The sequence below is a fragment of the Eublepharis macularius genome, chromosome 6, assembly GCF_028583425.1.
Source record: "Eublepharis macularius isolate TG4126 chromosome 6, MPM_Emac_v1.0, whole genome shotgun sequence".
NCBI lineage: Eukaryota > Metazoa > Chordata > Lepidosauria > Squamata > Eublepharidae > Eublepharis > Eublepharis macularius.
Window position 1 is genome coordinate 32,506,697 of NC_072795.1, and position 20,731 is coordinate 32,527,427.

The 20,731-nt window shown below is 43.1% G+C and overlaps 1 protein-coding gene across 3 annotated transcripts in view; it reads right to left on the bottom strand.

The window, feature by feature from the left end:
* KCNAB1 (potassium voltage-gated channel subfamily A regulatory beta subunit 1) overlaps window positions 1-20,731 on the bottom strand; it is a 263,968-nt gene that overhangs the window by 201,248 nt on the left and 41,989 nt on the right. Inside the window, exon 1 of one of the 3 annotated variants that reach the window (XM_054983177.1) lies at window positions 6,808-7,028. The exons of the other annotated variants lie outside the window; for them this stretch is intronic. Within the exon in view, the coding sequence (XP_054839152.1) occupies window positions 6,808-7,028 (221 nt within the window). Of the gene's footprint in view, window positions 1-6,807; window positions 7,029-20,731 lie in introns of those variants that run through there. 3 annotated transcript variants of the gene reach the window in all.

The window sequence follows — 20,731 nt, forward strand, 5'->3', positions numbered from 1 at the left end:
ATGCCTTGCACCCAATATCAAATTCCGTGCAATTGGTCAGCTATGTAGTTCATGCTGGTCCACCAGTAGTTTTTATCACCTATGTAATATGTAGGAAGGCTTACCTTCCTAACCAGACACAACCTTCTGAATCTATTGAAGTCAATAGGCTTATAAGAGAGGAACTCTACTAAAGAGTTGTTGCTGTGAGTGGGAGCCTGTCACTCACGTCAGTTGAAAGGATCCAAGTAGCACATTTGATCACCTAACTTGGATTCGCAAGGATCAACAAAAACCTTCCCCTCTTATACAAAGAGCCATTCCTTACTGCTTTCAGTTTCATAAATCTCTATGACATAAAAGAGATGGATGAACCCATGAAGCTCTTTTTTACTGAGTCAGATAATCTAGCCTATTACTCTAACTGGCAGAAGCTCTCCAAGGTCTCAGCTCAAGCAATGGCCTTTTCTAGTTAGCTGAGAATCTTTTTAAATGGGGTCTGCATGCAAACTGGCATGTTGTTTTCCATCCAAAGCATTCAGATGAGACCAAATCATTTGAATGGTGAAACACAAAAACAAAAGAGAAGAACTTTTACAGTGAAATCCTAAAGAGAGTTACTCCAATCTAACCCCGTCAATTGGTTTAGACTGGAGTAACTCTGTTTAGGATTTCACTGATAGTTAGGAATTGATTGGCATTAGATAAGGGAAATTTATGGCTAGCCTACATAGATTTTATGGAATCTATCATGAGAGGGCCTAGTGTAGATTGGGACTGGCATATTGGAGAAGGAGGACTAATTCTTTCCTCTGCACTGGTCTGCCATTTGAAAATGGGGTAATTTGAGTCCTGGTAAAGAAAAAGAGAAGCACCTGTTTTGTACTGCTCCTTTTCACTTTCCAGGGATTAAAACATTCTGTGGAATCCCATTTTTGATCAAACAAAAACTATGGGAGCGGGAGGACGTTAGATTTAAGCATCTTTCTTTCACCATAGTCCACGCTTGATCTCTTCCCCACCCCAGAGCTGTTTTTAGCACCAAGCTACACATTGGGAGTTGCAGTCAGAGAACTCCAGCAAGCTTCATGCAGAGTTTGGAACCTATCTAACAAGGGATCTAAAGAGCCCCATAAATATATGTGATTACATAGGTAGTTGGATATGACTTTTGGCTACTCTCCCCCTCGCCCACCCTAGTGTTGGACAAGCAAAGGTATCAGCAGCAATGTTCCCTCACCCATTGGTTTAACTTGTGGCCAACTCACAAGTTGCAATAATCAGAGTCAACTGCTAAACATATTGTTCATTTGTAACTAACAGCTCAAATAAGTTGGTTGCGACAGCATGACCACCGCGCAAGTGAGCAGATACTGCTTTCCTGCTGCAGCCTCTCCCCTCCCTGTCGCTGTCAGATCTGCTTACAAGGATGAATTGCCATTTCTCAGTCTTGCAATCAGCTCTGACCAGGCAGCAACATGTTGCTAACAGTGCAGGTGCAAAGTAAAGGCAAAGCAACCATTGTAGGTCACTTTAAACCTGCATCAACCCTGCATCTGACTACACAAGCACAGACAGCAAGTGAGGAAGACTGCAAGAGGTTCTATGCTCAACAAATATGAACCCCACCAACTTCTGCAGTCGTCTTTGGAGGCCTTGCTTTGGGTGTCCCTACCTTTTGAAACTAGACAGGCAGCAACCTGGGAGAGGGCCTTCTCAGTAGTGGCACCAAGACTCCACAACTCTTTCCCCAGGGAGATTGGCCTGTCCCCTTCTGTTGCCATTGCTCACCAGCAGGTGAAGACTTTTTTGTTTTGGTTGGCATTTCTTCAATGTTCTTTCCTCCTTCTCCAATGTTTTAACTGTTGTTTTTATTTTTTGTATTCTTTAAAGCCCTGGTTTTGAATGGTTTAATGATATATTTGTGTACTGATTGTAATGTTTCTTAGATAAGATTTTAACGTGTTAGCCACCTTGGGGCCTTATGAGGGCAGAAAGGCAGGGTGAAAACATTGTAAACAAACAAACAAACAATTAGGTCACTTTAAGGACCCAACCATGACTGCAGAAGATACCTTCTCTCACAATCTAGAAGATTTAGTTTGCCAATCAAAAGCTGAAACACTTAAGTTAGCAAGATTCAAAATCCAGTAGTGCCTTAAAGACCAAATAGATTTCCAGGGTATATGTTCCCAAAGGGAGCTTTGTCTCTCAAAAGCTTATATCCTGGAAATCTTGTTGGTCTTTAAGGTGCTTCTGGATTCAAATCCTGCTGTTCTGCTCCAGACCATCATGTCTACCCCACCTGAAACTAAATGAAACTTCTTTAATAAAGGAGGATTTGTCCATGGTCCTGTAGCACAAGAGCCACTCTGTGCTGTTACAAAGCTGCTCAATATAGCATTGAAACTGAACTTTGAATAAAAACGCTGAGGAGTTCTGGCCAGGGTCCTTGACTCACATGCAAACAATATGTTTGATCACAGTTATTTTGACTGTTGATCTTCTATAGTTATCACTGCTTCTAAATGAAAATCAGCCTTTTATAAGAAATGGTATTATCATGCAGAAGCCCTAATAACCCAGCCTAGCCTGATCTCATCAAAACTCAGAAGCTAAGCAGGGTTGGCCATGGTCAGTACTTGGATGGGAGACCCCTAAGGAAGACTGTGGTTGCTATGCAGAGGAAGGCAATGGTAAAGCACCTCCGGATGTGTCTTGCCTTGAAAACCCCATGATGTAGAACTTCATGGGGCTGTCATGAGTCAGCTGTGACTCAATGGCACACTTTGCCTTAACATTATTAATGCTGCCAATGTTGTGAGTATGTTACCATGATTAATAAAAGTTTGATATCAAAAGCCTGCAACTATATTCTAATTACTATGATGTTATATGCTATCGGGGAACATGATCCACATATACCAAGTGATTCAATCTTTTGTATTTATTTGTTTTAAAACATTTATCTCCAAAAGACCCAAGGAAGCCAATTAGCCAAATGGTTTTATTAAACAATCCAGAAACTCCTTCTAATGTAAATAAAATTTTAAAATCCAGAAAATTCACCAAAAACTATCAGTTTAAAAAAAAAAGAGCCAGGAGTTCTCCATTCTCAATAATAAATGCAAAACCAGTATCACTAAACAAGAGAGACAGGAATTACCCTCAGCATCAAGAAAAAGTCCTTTGAGAAAGAAAAACCCTCCTAAAGGCAGATATGAATGGGATGCTGTAGAATCTCAGAAGGGCTACCAACAGAGAGCTGGGGCAACCCAAGAAAAGGTTTACGCTTTGATGAGGAATATGTGAGCAAAACGAGGGATGCACATAAAGCAAGGAATGCTGGTCAGAGGCAACATACAGGGCCCTACCGAAACCCAACATACCCTTTGCTAAGGAACTTTGCATGAGTTCACACGAACACACAAAGCTGCCTTACACTGAGTCTGACCGTTGCTCTCTTTAGGTCAGGATTGTCTACCGGCAGTGGCTCTCCGGGGTCTCAGGTACAGATTTTTCACATTACCTACTGTTCCATCCATTTAACTGAAGATACTGGGGATCAAACCTGGGAATTTCTACATGCAAAGCACATACTCTGCCAACTGAACCACAGCCCCAACGCTTCAGTGAATGGAAAGGGTCTGATTAGCTTATAATGCAGAGATGTTGTCCAACAAAGCTGCAGAGATCTCTCAAATGTGTTTCTTCTGGTATCAGCCAACAACAACAACAAAATCAGAGTCCCATCAGCACTACATATAACATCACTACTATATAAACTCTCTGCTGTACTCCTAGACAACACCATTTCTGTGGAGTTCACTTTACTGAGAGGACAGGTTCCATCCCCAGATACCAAGCTCCTCTTTGCTGTCAGTGTCACAGGTTGCAGAGAGTTTCACCGTACTTCACTGGCATCAGGCTTACTAGGATAACACTCCCTCTGAATCCACATGGCTCTTTCTCACCTGTGTGAGAGAGACAGAACGTTTCAACGAGCATGCTGGATTTGCAAGGAATGAATCTCCTGCTGTTCTATTATTCACTGCACCAGAATAATAATCCAGGATACAATATACCAATTACAGGCAATGCTCAGAAAGGGATTTAGATATAGAAACACTACATGATTAAGTTTGAAGATTAGATAACGTGGAAGAATCCACTATTTAACTTTACAATTTTTTACAGAAAGTATTGGTAATTTAACAAAGATACCATTTTTTAAAAAAACTCACAGTTCAGTATATATTTATTGATATCTCTGGATCCCTCATTTTTTAAAAACCTGAATGTGTTGCTACTCTCATAAGTTGCCTTTTTTGCTTTTATTGTGAATTAATTGTGCTTTATTCTGGAATCTGCCTCGGAAGCCATGTTCTAAGAGTTTTTGTGTAGGCTATAAATATTTTAATAAATAAACAAGCAAGCATTTAATGGAGGTACCAACCATGCAGCTTGCATTTTTAGATAGCTGTTGCTTTTCTATTTAAGGTGACATCCTGTACTCCAGACAGTTTTTGAGTTCCATCTCTTTCTTACATTGCACCATGATCAAGGTATCATGGCTACACAGGTGAAGTGCTAGGGCCCTGCAGATAGGGGTGGCCTCTTTCTCTATGCCTCCCATTGAGCGCTACACGGTAAGATGTTGAAGGGGACAAAACATCTCCTGTTCTAGAAAGTGGCATAATAATGGAAGGAACGGGGTTAACCTGCATTACAGTGCTGTCCCAAAGACTGCTCCGGGGAGTCCCACAGTACATAAGGCCTACTAGACTGCTTCCTACCAAGCAAATTAAAACGGCATGCTAGTTTTAATAGCCAGTAATTTAGAAAAGCTTGACAAGTATAAGCAATCAAAACTTACAGAGAAATAACTCTGAATTTTTTTTAAAAAATAGACATTGAATGTCTCCTGTAGATGTTACGCGTGACTAATTCAGGGATCTTCTTTTTTGTTGTACCCTAACCTTCCTTACATACCATCTCTAAAACCTAATATATTCTCAGACCCTTTCCCCAAAAGAGTCACTTGTAAGGCTTTCATGACCCTCATCACCTACAGATTTTCTGCAAAACTGAAAGTTGTCATTAACTTTGACAGTCCATTCTTCTCATCTTAAAATTAGCTACCCATTTATCACATTAGGATAGATCCAGGCTAAATTTTCCACGAATGGGAAGGGAGAGATTTCTGCTGATGTTCCCCACCTGCTTCAGACTTCCATCTCACCCCTCACGCTGTTCCTGAGGGTTCCTTGTTGCCCCGGGGCAGCATTTGGGGCAGACCTGTGGCCACAGTGGGTCGAAGAAAGCAGGAATATTCTGTTCAGCTTTAGGAAGAGTCTTCCATTAGCTGAAAATTTACAGCACAGTCCTAAGCAGAGTTACACCCTTCTAAGTCCACTGAAGTCAATGAGCTTAGAAGGGTGCAACTCAACTTAGGACTGCATTGCTTGTTTGAATCCAGCCCATTAACTCATGAGACATTTTAAAAATGTTTATTCCACCTTTGTGCCCTGACCTGGATCACCCAGGCAAGCCTGATCTCGTCAGATCTCAGCCTTGGTTGATCATTGAATGGGAGATCTCCAAGGAAGACCAGAGTTGCAGTGGCAGGCAATGGCAAACCACCTCTGTTAGTCTCTTGCCATGGAAACCCACCAGGAGTCGTCATAAATCAGCTATGACTTGATGGTACTCTTTGCCACCAGCACCTTTGCCTTGTTAATCCTCAAAAACACTGGGTAATGAAGACAGAGACTTTCCCTAAGTCACACAATGACTAAGTCCTGCCATTCGAACCCCTGACTCTTGGATCCAAACTCCAGCCCTCTATCCACCGCATTGTCACCCCAAGTTTCACTGGGTTATTTAACAACCAACAGTGCCATCTTAAGCAGAGTTACACCCTTCTGAGCCTATTGGCTTCAATGGCTTTAGAAGGGTGTAACTGTTTAGGATCGAAAGGGTAAGTTACAACTTTGCAAGGATTGAGCTGCCAGGCTTAGAATGGATCATTCTTAAAAAGAAGAGATGGCAAGAGCAGTTCTGCATCCTCCTAAGCTCAGTGACTTCAATGGCCTTAGAAGGGTGTAACTCTGCTTAGGATTGCACTGCAGATGAACAAGGTGTCCAATGTCTAGTAGAACGGACAAATTCAAAAGCCAAGTGTGCTAGATTAATTGCAAGTGTTCAGTTCATCAAGTGCCCTGTAGCAAATTCTTTATCAAGATAAATGGTCAGTTTAGTAATAGCCTTAAAAATGTCGCTCTCTTATCTTTTCTTTATGAAAGAGGTAATCGAGTACAATGAATGAAGTTTTTCTAGGAACAGGCTTATTACTTTGGCCACTTAAAGTAAATCCCTTCCCTATCCTTAGAGAGCCAGTCCAATTAGAGGCTGGAGAGTGGTAATTAGAATACAAAAGGACATTTGAATTAGTCTCAGGTGTTGATCCCTCTTTTTTTGGTACTGCCTAGCAGGAGCCCTGAGAGGCAAACTTTCTTCCAAGCACTCTGGAGCATCATTTGTTCTAAGTCATAAATCCATCTGGGTTTCCAACAAACATTCCTTCGAATGTCACTCACATGGTTAGACATTCTGCAAGATTCCAGCAAGTGCTAAAACTCATCAATACCAAATTAGCACCAGAGTTACTTCCTACAAAACTTTCCTTGGTTACTTCATTTCTGCAAAAGGATTCTCAGATTTCTGGGGGTTTTTTTTGGCAAGAGAGATCTTTGTTAGAAGACGACTTGTCATAGCTACAGAGAAAAGACACTGAAACACTGTGAAGAATAAATATTTTGCCCATACCTATATTTCATGCCAGTCTGCTTGGCGGTGGACTCTTTTAAAGAAATATGGTGCTGAGGGGTAAATGTTCCCAAACTGCGAGCGATAATCGCCACCGTCCGAAATTTGGCCCGGGCTGCATTGACTGCATTTGGGTTCGTGGTGTTCTGTTTGCTGATAAGTCTGTCTTCTCCATTCCGATTCTTGAGGTTATGCTCTGTGCAAGCTATGGAGACTTGCATTTCTCCCTCACCGAGCCTTTCTTTACACAACAGAGAACTTCCACAGGATGAGGGACTAGGACTGCGGTGAGCAGAAGGCGGTCAGTCCCTAATGCAGCTCTTCAAAGCTGGGCTCCAACAGAAGTACCTCGACCTGGTGCAGGACAGAAGTGACTAAGACGGCCCCTGGCAATACCAGGAGAGAGACAAAGCACTGAACTTGCAGTAGACAAATAAAAAAAAAGCAGGGCACTCGCTTTTGCAATTTTTCCCCCTTTGTCAAGGTTTCCACCAGGAGTTAGAACCGTCCATTCGGTCAGTTGCTTTCAGGAACGCCAGACCTGCATCTTTGCAGTTAGCCCAAAGCAGCAGAGCATCCACTCTGTCTTAATGCTGGTTTGCCTCTTTGGTTGCTGGATTTAAATCAATGCAGGCATACCGCATGATGTATCTCGAACACCCTCTGGACCGCGAAATGCTGAACAAGCAAAGCTCGGGAGCCCAAGGAACCTCTAATCACAAGCGAGTCTCAGAAGACACAGCACATCCATCTCGACTCCTTCCGTGCCTGCAAAAAACTATGTTCCATCTGGATCTCCCTCCTTTTCCTGGCTGCTCCAAAGCCCAGCAGAGGCGAAGCTACGCTGAGACCGGCGATGCAGCTGTACAGCGGAACGTACGGCGCTCCCTTTAAGAAGCCTGGAGAAAGTGTGAGCGGCTTGCTTGCTTGCTCGCTTCCTTTGTGTGCAGCATAAAGGCAGGCACTTCAATGGGCTCCGGCGATTCCGCTAATGGGCAGCGCTGCTAAATGAATAGAAGACTGGGCAAATGGATGTTAAAGCCTGCCAATGATTTTAAGTGTCTGGAGACAGAAGAATTACCGTTCCACCCCGCATTGTCAAATTAACTCATGAATCCCTCGAGTGTGGCGTGCTAAACCCCCTGCCTTCAAGCCCTATGGATTCTCAGCAGTGCCAGGATTCATCTCTGCTCTGTGCAAACACATTCTCCACTAAACAGAGCCTGCTTTCATTCTGACTCTCGCAACTTGCCGTACCATCAGATTGTACCTAAGGACTGAGACAATAGGTGGCGATTAGGCTCCGATTCACATGATTGTCGGGCACATGGGAGCTGTAGGAAAATCTCTGTCAAAACTCTGCATGCGCTGGCTGCCTGCCGCTCCTGTGCAGCTGCTACCAGGCACCGCACTCAGCTTCTGGCATGCCCATCACAGTTGCTCTTGGGGGAGGGGGGACCCTCCCAGATGCTTGCTGTGATATGTAAGCAGCTCTGGGCAAACTGATGCTCCGTTGTCTTGTAGACTGTAACCCTGCAGGCAGGACTGTTCATTTTTAATATCATCCTTGTACGATGCCTAGCGATTCAGGTGTTTTATAAATAATAAAATACAACTTTCACGCTTGCCCATGTTATGGGCACGCTGTTCAGAGCTGGACCCAGAAGTCTACATTTGTTCATGCTTTTCTGACTTGCCTCTCCTGTAACAGTTTAAGATGCTCCGTGGCAGGAAGAAATCAATGCTTCCTTTAGCGCTTGCTGTCCAACATGACTCCAGAAGTATGTGGCAAGGTTGGCTCAGGATTATTGTGTCCAAATAAGACAAAAATGGCACATCCAATCCCTGAAGTGCCTGAGGCTTCGGCTTATGCAGATTTCCTCCCTGGCCATATGCTGATCAGGACATTTTTAAAATCGATAGTGGCTGGGGAGCCTTTATGGCCAACTTATCATTTTAAGAGTGAACGGAGCATCCCTTACTGAAGATATGAGCCTTCTTTTCAGATGGATGCAGCAGCACAAACCTTGGAACCTGGGAAACCGGTGTGTCAGGTAGTTCCTGTTGACTCAGTTGAAAGTGGCAGCCTTTTTGTGAATGCAAACACACAGTACTTGGTCCATCTGCAGATACCACTCAAACAGCGGTCTTGCACTTCAGCATCGTTCACATGTGTTTCGAGAACAGGACTGTACAATGCTAGATTTTTCTCCTTAATAGGTTCTTATTCATATGTAGATGTACAAGAAGTCTTATCATCTTGTTGTCTACAGTTCAAGCATCCACACTCTTTGTAGTGGACAGAGTTACCGTGGAGAGCTGAAGAGCAGAACTGTCTCCTTATTCTCGCAATGTTCATACGAAAAAACTGTGCAGAAGTTAAGATATTGTCTTGCTTCAAAGAATTAATCACGCTTTGCTTCCTTAACTTTTCTCTTAGGCCCATATTATCAGCTGCTGTTCCTTGTTCTGTCCACTTTGTCTCAGGAACTTATGGAAGATGCAATCAAAGAGATTTCTGAGATCATATAGTTAACTCCCACATTGATATCATTGGTTCTGATGGAAGTTCACCACAGTCATTGAAACCGTAATGGCTCATTCCTGTGTTCCAGTCCTAGTGGCCACCACGAGGACTCTTTGGATCATAGATGCATTGAGAATCCGCGCTTCCTAGACCTACACAGGCCTAGTTCAAATCGGGACTGCTGTGCATTGAAAAAGGGGATTCAGCCTGATCACTCCCCACCCCATACCATTTTCCTGGCCTGAAACAGCCCTGGGAAACCACTATTTGCCACTCTGGGAAGTGTATGTGTATTGACGACTACAGATATGATTCCCCCCCAAAAGAAAAATGGGTCCTCAGGACCATTTCTGATCAGGAAAATAGCACTGGAAAGAAGAATGATGGCTGCTTCCACACACGTTGAATAATGCACTTTCAATGCACTTTAGTTATCCTTTAGAAGTGGATTTTTTGTTCCACACATGGAAAATCAGTTATAAATGTTCACCAAAGCGTATTGAAAGTGGATTATCCAACGTGTGTGGAAGCAGCCCATGTGTGAAACAAAAAATCCACTTCCAAAGGATTGCTAAAGTGAATTGAAAGTGCATTATTTAACGTGTGTGGAAATGGCCGATGTCTCTTCTCCAAATGTGCTGTGGTCCCAATCTAAATTGCACAAGTGTTATCTTAAGGACTTTGTAACTTTTTAATAACAGCAACAACGACTGCACTTACATACTACTCTTCTAGACAGATCGGTTACCCACTCAGAACAGTTAACAAAGTCAGATTATTATCATGGATTGTCCCTGTCTAATAAGGCCAAAATAGACTTGATGCAAAAGGCCTGTTATCAGGATCAGCCACGTCCCCACGTGAACTGGCAGTGAGACAAACAGCCTGCTTGCCCTGGGTGGGTGGAAGGGCGGGAACAATGGAGCCCCTCCTGCTGATATGTTGCACTCAGGAGGAGACAATTTGCCCCCCACTCTACCATTTTTAAGGTGAGTCTCGGTCACATGTTAAACACACAGGCTCCCCAACTCAACTAGCATTTAATCTACCATTTAATCAGACCTTGAATTGGCAAATGAATTGGCATCAGGGAAGGGCTGCTGAGTGGGAGGATTTTAACCCTTTTCCATCATCTGTTTTCCATGATCTATAATATCCACTATTCTTTAATATGAAGTAGTCCAGGCAAACCTGATCTTGTCAGATCTTGGAAGCTAAGCAGGGTCGGCCTTGGATAGTACTTGGATGGGAGACCTCCAAGGAACACCGAGGTCTCTGCGCAGAAGCAGGCAATGGAAAATGACCTCTGTTAGTCTCTTGCCTTGAAAATCCCAGCAGGAGTCACCATAAGTCAGCTATGACTTGAGGGCACTTTCCACCACCGTAAGAGTTAAACAGCATTACATACTTTTTAAAAGTAGCTTGTTAAACTGTACTAACTCTTATTGCTTGGCTGTATATGGCTGCCTCGTTAAGCAGCTTTTTATTTATTTTTGGCCTCACTCATGAGCTTGCTTAGCATAATTATTAATACAGTCCTAATACTTACATGTGTCACTAGATTACACACCATAATTGGATCCTAGGCCGAAATTTTGTGACACGTGAATCCAACCACCACTGAGGGATGTTCATGTTTGGTCATGAGGCAACGGCTGCCTTCTTCCACAGAATAGTGTGAAATGTGTTGCTCCCTCAGAACCCAGTCTCCCGCTTCCTTGAACACCATGAAATACATCCAAGAAACGTGGAACAATGCCAGCTCTGAGCTGGTTTCATCACAAGCACCCAAAATAAAAAGCAAAGGAGGAAGAAGATGCCTTTGACAGCATTCTGTGTCAGAACTGCAGATGCTTTCCTAAAAATTTGAAATGAGGAAGACATTTGTGTGTGGGGCGGGGGGAAAGCTTAGCTATGAACTCTCTAAGTGTTCAAAAGAGGCAGCGTCTAAATACCATACTGCCTCAGCAATGCAAAATGGCCAGTCAACCAAACACCTCTGAGATCATCACTTATCAAGCAGAACAGCTCCTGGCAGAATGCCTGACAAGGTGGCTTTTGAAGGAGTAAGCCCGTCAGATAAACACAGAGAAACGCTGTAAGGGATAATGAAGGCTTCCTTGAGAGCGCTGAAGCGTGGGAAGATCTAGCAGCAGGACCTTTAAACTTGTGCCAAGACATGAAGAAGCAGGGAGCTACTCAAGATTTTGGAGGGCTAAACAAGAGTTATGGGTAAATGAAATCCAGCATCTAGATATGTAATACTGTCTTACACAATGACCATTGAACTCACTAGCATCTGCAAGTCTCAAGCAGAAAAGGGTCACCCACAATACCTGAACATTTCTCTCTTGACATGGAAGATCCCAGGGACTGAACCTGAATGCTGTCCATGTGCTTTACCACAGTGGACTTCAACCTTTCCAGACTTCTCTGAGATGCAAGCATGAGATAGGAAATCATGTGACATCAGAGCTATGGGACAGGAAGAAAGTGGCAGGGTTATGATTTCACTTAGTTCAAGGATAAGACCATGGGGAGCAAACCAAAAGAACCAGAGACAGGAAACACAGGCTGAGCAACAGGAGAGGTTCAAGAACGAGGATCAAGCCACGGGTAAGAAAAGTTCTGGTCTGGATAATCCTGTCCACCACTGAACGACCTTGTCTATGGTTCTTTTGCATGCTAGGAGAAAAAAAGGGTCATGATATCTTTGTTCCCTATTCATGCACATTCACAACTGGTTCCCTCATTATCCATCAGACAGGGCTCTACAACCCAATTGACCTATGGGTTGAAGACCACTGTTACCTGCTATGAATATTTAAGCATCAAACAAGGCTGTGTGTTATGTGCTCCAAAATCCAAAGGTTACTCTATCCCAAATTCTGCACCAGAAAAAAAAATCTGCCATTTATGTATCTTATGTAAATAAAGCAGATTTGCATTGTTTTATCATTAATCTGCCTCTGCTAGCATGGGACAGGGCAGAGAGCCCCCAAATGCCGGAAACTGAACTGAGACTGCTTGTGGAAGGTGGTGCAAAAACTCTTCCACGGCGGCAGCAGCAAGTGGCATGAGGATAAACAAGAACAGCATCCACAGGCCCCCTTTCCCAATCCACCCGCTTTGCTGATGCCCATCTCCATTCCTTACTGTCACGCCTACCCACTGTGCATGCCCTCCACAGCACACACACACACACACGCCCTAGAAAGCCCTTTAAAGGGTTTTTATTCCTTTCTTTTCCTCAGATGCCCTGGAGTGCTACAGCACAGCTCATTAAAGAAATAAAATTGCCCTCCAAAGCTCCACCCTCCCACGGTGGTTATGGGGGAGTGTCCAGATGGAATCTTCATCCCCCCCCCATACTTCACAAAACATGAGATTTATATTTTCTCCAGAGTAAAGAGGAGCAGGGAGGGAAGCTGGGCAAATTGTGCCCTCGTAGAGCATTACATCACTTGGATGTTCCTCTTTACTACAGGGGCTTCTTGCTGCCCATGGGGGAATACCCCTGAATAAACAGCCTGTAGAAAGATTTACCTTTGATCATTTTGTTAGGTGCTGTTCACATACCTATTATCATCTTTATAAGAGCTAGAAACTTGATCTTTTTTTAAAAAAAAATGAAAACTGGGGGTTTCCAGGATGTCGACTAGGGCACCCCATAAAATTTTACATGCTTTTTTGTTCCAAATCCACTATACATGCAGAACAACATTTCAGAAATGGCTCTTTTGTGCATATAATAACCAACTCAGAGAGGTCATTGAGACATTGCATTGCCAGAAAGATGTAAGAAGAACTCATGCTTATAAATCCCCGTTAAAAAGGTAAACCGCCAGACTTCTAGCACGTGCACATTCTATTGTTAGTGGGGATTCAGAAGCACAAAGGATATTTGCATCTGCAATCCCCTCTATTCAGAACAGGATTAGAGCGGAATCTCAGTGGTATGGAACCCGAGACATACGAACAGCGAATGCAATAACAGTGTATTCTCTTCAACACAAATTCAATTTATCCAGTGTGAAATAGAGGCAGTATAAGCAGCATGGCTGGAATCAACAGACAATGAGTTAATAATCAGATCCTATATGAACAACTGTCTGCAATACATCTGCTCAGCATAAAAGGAGTGCACTACAGTGTGATATTTTCACAAGCACAACGTGCCTCTTTTGGAAATAAGTTGAACTATATGAAGCAAAGTCAGACAACACTTTCTTAAGGCATGGCTGCACGACAGATAAACTGGTTCGATCCCCTTTTTCCAAGCTGGACACATGAACAAGCCCTTTAAGTCTTATTCAAGGTCACCCGAGCAAGGATATCTTAAAATAAGCAGGGCCCTACTGCACCCTTGGCTGCAAACATCCACCATTCCTTCTCTGTAAAAAAAGTACATTGCGTTAAAAGCAGAGAAAGCCTCCTGCAGTCCTTACGCCAGGCAGCTTTTATGATTCAAAGATGACATTTCAAACATTCAGGCTCAAATTGAGATCCTGCCTTTCTACTTCTGTTCACCTTTTTACCAAAGGGGCCACACACACACACACATACGAAACCACTTTGGACACAAACATGTTTCAAAGATGTTCATCAGAAAGAGCCAACCATAAACAGCAAGTTCAGAAGGAGGAATCTGTAAGTCATTCTCTAACTATTTATATCTCCCAATGTTCCATTTTCCATGCCTGCAACTGCTATAATTATGTATCTTTTGTTATGCATGATGCTGTGCTTATCACACTGAACACAGCCCCTACGAACGATGCAGAGTTGGAGGAAAAAAGAGGAAGGAGTGGAAAATCCAGGTGCAAGGTCACAGCATAGCATACCCCGTCAACTGTGCTGGGCAGCAGGCTTCTTTTTCCCATAGTGCTGTTGATAACCCTTTACATAAACCAAACATCTACCCTGAAGCCCTGTTCCAAGTCTTGCCTGTTTGCCTGCTTCAGTTATGAAAACCAGAGTTACATCGAGAACAACATACAGTTTTAAACTTAGCATTGCCAGTCTCCAGATAAGGCATGGAGCTCTCTCAGAATTACAAGAGACCTCCAGACTACAGAGATCAGTTCCCCTGGAGAAAATAGATCCAGAGGAGTTTGCTGTGTTAGTCTGTACATAGTAGCAAAATAATAAAGAGTCCAGTAGCCCCTTTAAGACTAACCAACTTTACTGTAGCATAAGCTTTCGAGAACCACAGTTCTCTTTGTCAGATGCATCTGATGAAGACAACTGTGGTTCTCAAAGATTTATGCTACAGTAAAGTTGGTTAGTCTTAAAGGTGCCACTGGACTCTTTACTATTTTGCTTGGAGAAAATGGCAGCTTTGGAGGGTGGACTCTATAGTATCCCTGCTCTCTCTAAACTCTGCCTTCTCCAGGCAGAAGAATCTCCAGGAATTTCTCAAAACCCCCAGGAATTTCCCAACCTGGAATTGGCAACCCTACCTAAACTTCCATTGCTCAAATTTAAAATCTCTGACAGTTCATGATGCAAAATGAGGGGCTCATTCCAATGGGGCATTCTTCTACAGACCTGAAGACCACCATCCTTCATCACAGGAGCTTTACAGAGAAACTGCATGAAGAATTAAACAAGAGTCTTTTAGCCCTTAACGTTTATTTTGACATCAGCTTTTGTGAGCTCACTTCCTCAGATGCACAGAGAATCCATCCAACGTAAGTTGCACGAGGAGATGTGCGCATCATTTTACCTGATACACCACTGGAAAGCTACACAGTCTTCCCTATGCTACTTTCTGCACATGGCCACAGCCACAGGGATCTATCAAGTCAAAGACTGCACATAGGGTTGGATCCAATCAGTTTTTTCACTTTGATCACCCCCCAAACGGCTGTGCTGGGGATCATGGGACCTGGATTGAAAAAAGCCATTCAGGACCAGGGCTGTTGTAAGGAAAACAGGGGACGATTGACTGGAAAAGCTGGCTGGATCCAATCCATAAGGTCTAGGCCAAAGTCTCCTAAAAGATGCAACTGAGAAAAAAATAGAACTATTCTGAACCCTGCTAGTCCCCTGGATGATCAGAGAACAATACTGTGATCTTGCCAAAGAATGTGCCCCCTCAGTGTGATAACAGCTGCTCTCGCAGAAGGCACTAAGGTAACTACAATGATGGAACAAGGGCCCGGATAGGAAATGCTTTATTTAATCCCCAAGAAGTGATTAGATGCCAACCTTTGAGCTTTGGAAATAGTTTTTCTCCATGGCTTGATATTTTTTCAATCCACCCGTTCCACCTGAGTTAAGGAAAATGTACTCCCACGTCACATCAGAAGAAGGGCCAGGATCCAGCGGTGACTAATGCTCCCTCTTAGATGTACAAGAGAGCAGTAAATGATTCAAAGAGGTCCATTTTGATGGCAAAATGAAACAAAACATGTTTTCCTACACTGCTTCTTGGAATGCTGCCTGGCATTGTGAGGATGCCTGATTTGATTTTCCTGCATTCAAAAGAATACACTTTGAGAACAAGGCTATTCTACTTTTTATTTAGAGTGGGCACAAGGACTTTTGCTGCTTTCCAGTTTTTAGTCATACCAGTACATGCACGACCTGTCCGTCTACAAAAGAAACAGCCGTGACACTCAGCTGACTGATCATCTAGTTAGTTATTTTTTTTTAAAAAAACAAAACAATACTTTAGTTACAGCAGGATTTGAGTCCAGTGACACCTTAGAGATCAACAAGATTTTCAGGGTATGAGCTTTCAAGAACCAGAGCTCCCTTCTTCAGATACCTTGTTAGGGAATTTGGGGGAGCCCCCTATATACCAGTTAAAATCCATTGATCTAGATTACTTAATGCTTATGAATGAATCCTTTCTGCACCCTTTCTGTTTAGCATTCTTGTTCCTGCAATTAACAGTAACAATGTAAAAGCCTCGAAAAGCACAGCAAGCACTGCAAGTTAATTTTCATTGCACACCAAAGTTATATAATTGTTTATGTCTACAACTTTTAGCCCCAGCCTTAAGTATGTCTGTCCCATGTTACATTATGAAACTATTGGTGCCATGCAGAATGTTTTTATTACAGTGACCTTTCTAAATGCTAGTCATGACCTGTCAATCCATCATATTGAGGAAATCATGTAACTTTGATTTGATTATTTGAAGAACTGACTGTTAGTTTATAGAACTGTATGAGATCCTCTGAACCGTAATGATATTGTCTTATATTGCTGGAAAGGTATAAATGCAGATTCTGACAACTTATTGTTATGCACTCAGCTGTAAAAATGCATGCATCAAGTTTATTTCTCTAAATAAACTTTATTCTTTTATAATCACCATGGTTTGTTGCCTTGGGAAGTTTCTCAGTGAAAAGGGGGAAATCTAAACTGGCCGCTCAATTTTCCCGAATAGAAAGCTGATCCCATGAAAATCTTGTTGGTCTCTAAGGTGCCGCTGGACTCAAATCCTGCAGTTCTACCGCAGACCAACATGGCTAGCCACCTAAAACAGTACTTTAGTTTATTCTTTTTCAAATACTACTAAGCTTAGTAGCTGTTCTCCCAACAGCAATTTGCATTTTTACAGGCAAAGCCACCATCTACTCTAATACTACCACCTCTGCAAAACCTAGCAGTAGCTCCAAGAGAGACTGGGTGTAGAGAATTGCCTTGGCTTGTGCTGGCCTCCAAGGAAAGGGAAAAGATCCTCTCTTTTACTAGACTCTAATCCAGTTTTATTGCACTATTTATTGTCTGTATTTTACTTGTCCTTATTGTGTTATTTTTGTAATTCTATAATCCACCTTGAGTCTCACTAGCCCTGTTCATGATGTACAGTGAATGCATGGATGATCCACATACAGTGTATACTTGATTTTTCTTTTTACGAGTAATTCTCATGTTACATTCAATGCATGTAGAGCTGACCATGTGATTTAAGCCCTACATTTATCCAGATACTGCACTCTAGTTTTATTTTAAAGTGAACACACATTGGTGCTTTCATAGAAGCAGATGCACATGCAGGTTGAATGTGTGTTCACTGTAACATGTGAACAAGGATAATGAGAAAGGCAGATGATAAATATGGCAAGAAATCAATGAATACCTTTCTGGCAAAGCTTTGTGTCATATAGTTCAGCCATCACTTTCTCTTGACCATGCTGGAACTTTTGCTTTTTGTTGACATTTATTTATTTATTTATTTATTTATTTGATTTATACCCTGCCTTCCCCACGAATGGGCTCAGGGCAGCTCACAACATTCATAATACACAATGAGTTAATCATAAAATGATAAAATCAATAATAATCTTAAGATTATTAAAAGCACAGCTTCGGTGGGATAAATTATTTTAGCTAACCAAAACTGTAGTCATTTTCCTAGTTATCAAATGGGTTGGAATCGATGAGGGGAACTTTAAAAAATTTCCTGGTCATCACCATTAATGATTAATGGAATGAGACTAGTGACAGAACCCTGAGATACAATACGGCTCAGGAGCGCCACCTGGAGCATCTGGGTTCTTGGGCCCCGGGGGCTTTCATATGAATAACACTTTTATCTTCCATTCCACATTGGGGCTACCTGGCCAACTGAATCCTTTTTTGACTAAGGGCAACCAGTTTGGGCCAGATTCCCTTTATATCATGGGAGTGCAGAGCAGGACCATCCTGAAATAATTCTCTGATTGGTAGCAACAGTCTCTGACATTAAGAGATGGAACTTTGCTTGGGATTGGTTAGATCTCCTAATCAAACTCACCGAGGCGGCTGCCTTAGGTCAGACTCCATTGCCCATAAATAACTAGGAGCTCTGGACTTTCCTTTGTCCTCACTTTGGAACAGCCTAGCATCAGGAGACCACAAGACCAGTGGGAGTTAAGGACTCCTTCACTATCTTTGTACTGCTACTCTGCACATGTTCTAAGGAACCTGCTACAACCTCAGTAAAGTGTACTTAGCTGTGTTAGCTCATTATTGTTTTTATTTGATAGGCTGAGCACTATGTAATAGTGTGTTCTTCCCTGTGTTTTGTGTTGTTTCCTTTTCCCTTTCCCTACCTCTTTTGATCCACCCACCATTTCTCCTTTTTTCTATGTCAGGTTCCACTGCGGGCACCGCAGTGCTGTATACCAGTGCACCTGACTTCGACTCCAGGCAGCCACCAGGGATGTTTCAGCATCTTGCTCCATGGCAGGAGGGGGGATATACCTCACCCTCACTCCCTCGCAAGCCCCTGGCAGGCCTGCTCAACCTGGCCGACTCCCAGCAGCCTCCTCCTGCTTCCAGCTCGTTGCTCCTTCCTTTCCTGCTCCTGGACTATTTTAATGATTTTTTAAAAATTATTATTGATTTTATGTGTTTGTGATTTTCATGTATTTTTTAATGTTGTTAGCCACCCTGAGCCCATCTGTGGGGAGGGCAGAGCATAAATCAAATAAATAAATAAATTTCTTCAGCCCCTCCACTCTTCCTCCTTCCATCTCTCTCGGTCTCCCTCTCTCTCCTCCTCCACTCTTACACAACACACCATCCTCCTTCTCCCACATCCTTCTCCTAACTCACCACACTCCTATGCAACCCACCACCCCTGTGGGTGGATTCTCCTATTCCCAGCTCCACCGGCCAGCCACGCCCCCCTCTGCACTTTAGCCAAGGCCCTCGATGTCTCAAGCAGTCACACCTGGGTTTTCTCTGCTGGCTGCCCTGATCAGCCACAGCTGTGCTTTCCTGGCTGGCAAGCTTTCCCTGCTGAGTGCCTCAGGTTGCCACACCTGGGATGGCTTTGCTCCCAGTTTTTTCTGGTCCTGGCTAATCCCATCTAGCTTGCCTGGAGGCTAGGGCGTGGTCATGAGCTGTCTTTGCTGCTGCTTTTCCTCCCCTGCCAGTAAGGTTGTTGGCTGGCTTGTTGGCTGGCTGCCCCTGCTCCCTGTACCTTCTCCCTCAGGTCTATTTCCCTCCTGACGGTCCTCCCTCTCCCTGCCTGGGCTCCTAGCCTCCCACCTGCCCCTTCTAATCCTCTGAGGCTTGGGTGCTTCTTTCCCTCCCTCGGGTGCTGGCAGGTTCTGGCCCTGGGAGTCTGTTGGGGCAGCTGGGCAGCTGCCTCCTGGCTGTCTCTTGTCCCCTTCTCTTGGCAAGTCTGGGGGCTTAGCATCAGACCCCGGACATCTATAACAAACTTACTTTCTATAAGGACATTTTTTTGGCTTCCTTGGTACAATATATTTCTCTAGGATATTTCTCTGAATCTCTTCCCTACGTGCCAGACAACTTGGGCACTACATAGTTTGCTATAAGGTGTTTTTCAGGGTTTCTACCTAGTTACTTTGTCATTTTGCTAGGACTGAACTGGAAAAGTACCTTCTCAGCTGATCGGTCTAGATGTTCTCAGGAGATACCTCAGTGATGGCAACTGATTACCCAAGTGCTTTCCAGGGAAACTTTGGTCTGAGGAAGTTCCCAGCAAGAAAAGTCACGTCTCCCCATCCCTAACCGTAACAAGCATGCATTGTGCAACTTGGGTATCATGATCCAAGAAGAAAGGTATTCAGGTAAAAAGACAACCACACACTATATTATTTGTAGTTATTTAATGATGTCCTTTTTGCATATCAAAGCTTTCATTCATTAGTTAAAACAGTGAAAGATAGCTTCAAATTGAGCAGAGGAGTAGCAGGGTGTGAAGGCAAAGCCCATTTCTTCCAAGATACCTGGCCATTCAGAATCACACACACACCTGGATGCTTTTCTTCCTTAAAGTTGAACTGTGGGAATCTTTTACCTTTCTGGGAGCAAAGCAGGGCAAACAAATGGTTGAGAAGGAAGGGCTTAATACATTAGCCTTCACCCCCCTTCCTTCTCTCTGCCAGTATTACACTCACAACTATTTTACATGATAAAGGAAAGTTGAAGAGGAGGGAGAAAGTTCACATGACTTGGAGTTTCACCCAGATGCAGAGATGGCAAAGGGGAAAGGGAATGAGAAAGGTTTTGAAGGAGGCAGTGAAGAGAAAATCAGAACCATGGATGACTTTTTCAGTTAAATGTCTACTAATATCATACTGAAAGGTCTGGCAGGGATGCTGCTATAATGACAAGGAAATCTGGATTCACTCTGTTGTGAATCTCACTGGATGACTTGAGCTAATTACTGTTTTTCAGTCTAACCTCCCTCACAGGGTTGACGTAAGAATACAGTGGAAGAGAGGAGAATGATATTTGCCACCCCCAGCTCCTTGGAAAAAGGACAGAGTAAAAAACCAAAATAATAATAGATAATAGTTGAATAGTCTGAATGCCTTGAATTAGCCCTCTGGTTAAAAACCAGATGTTTATCTTTACAAAATAATAATGTCCATCTAGAATAGGAAGCCAAGACTTGGAACAAAATTCTAGTAATTAATG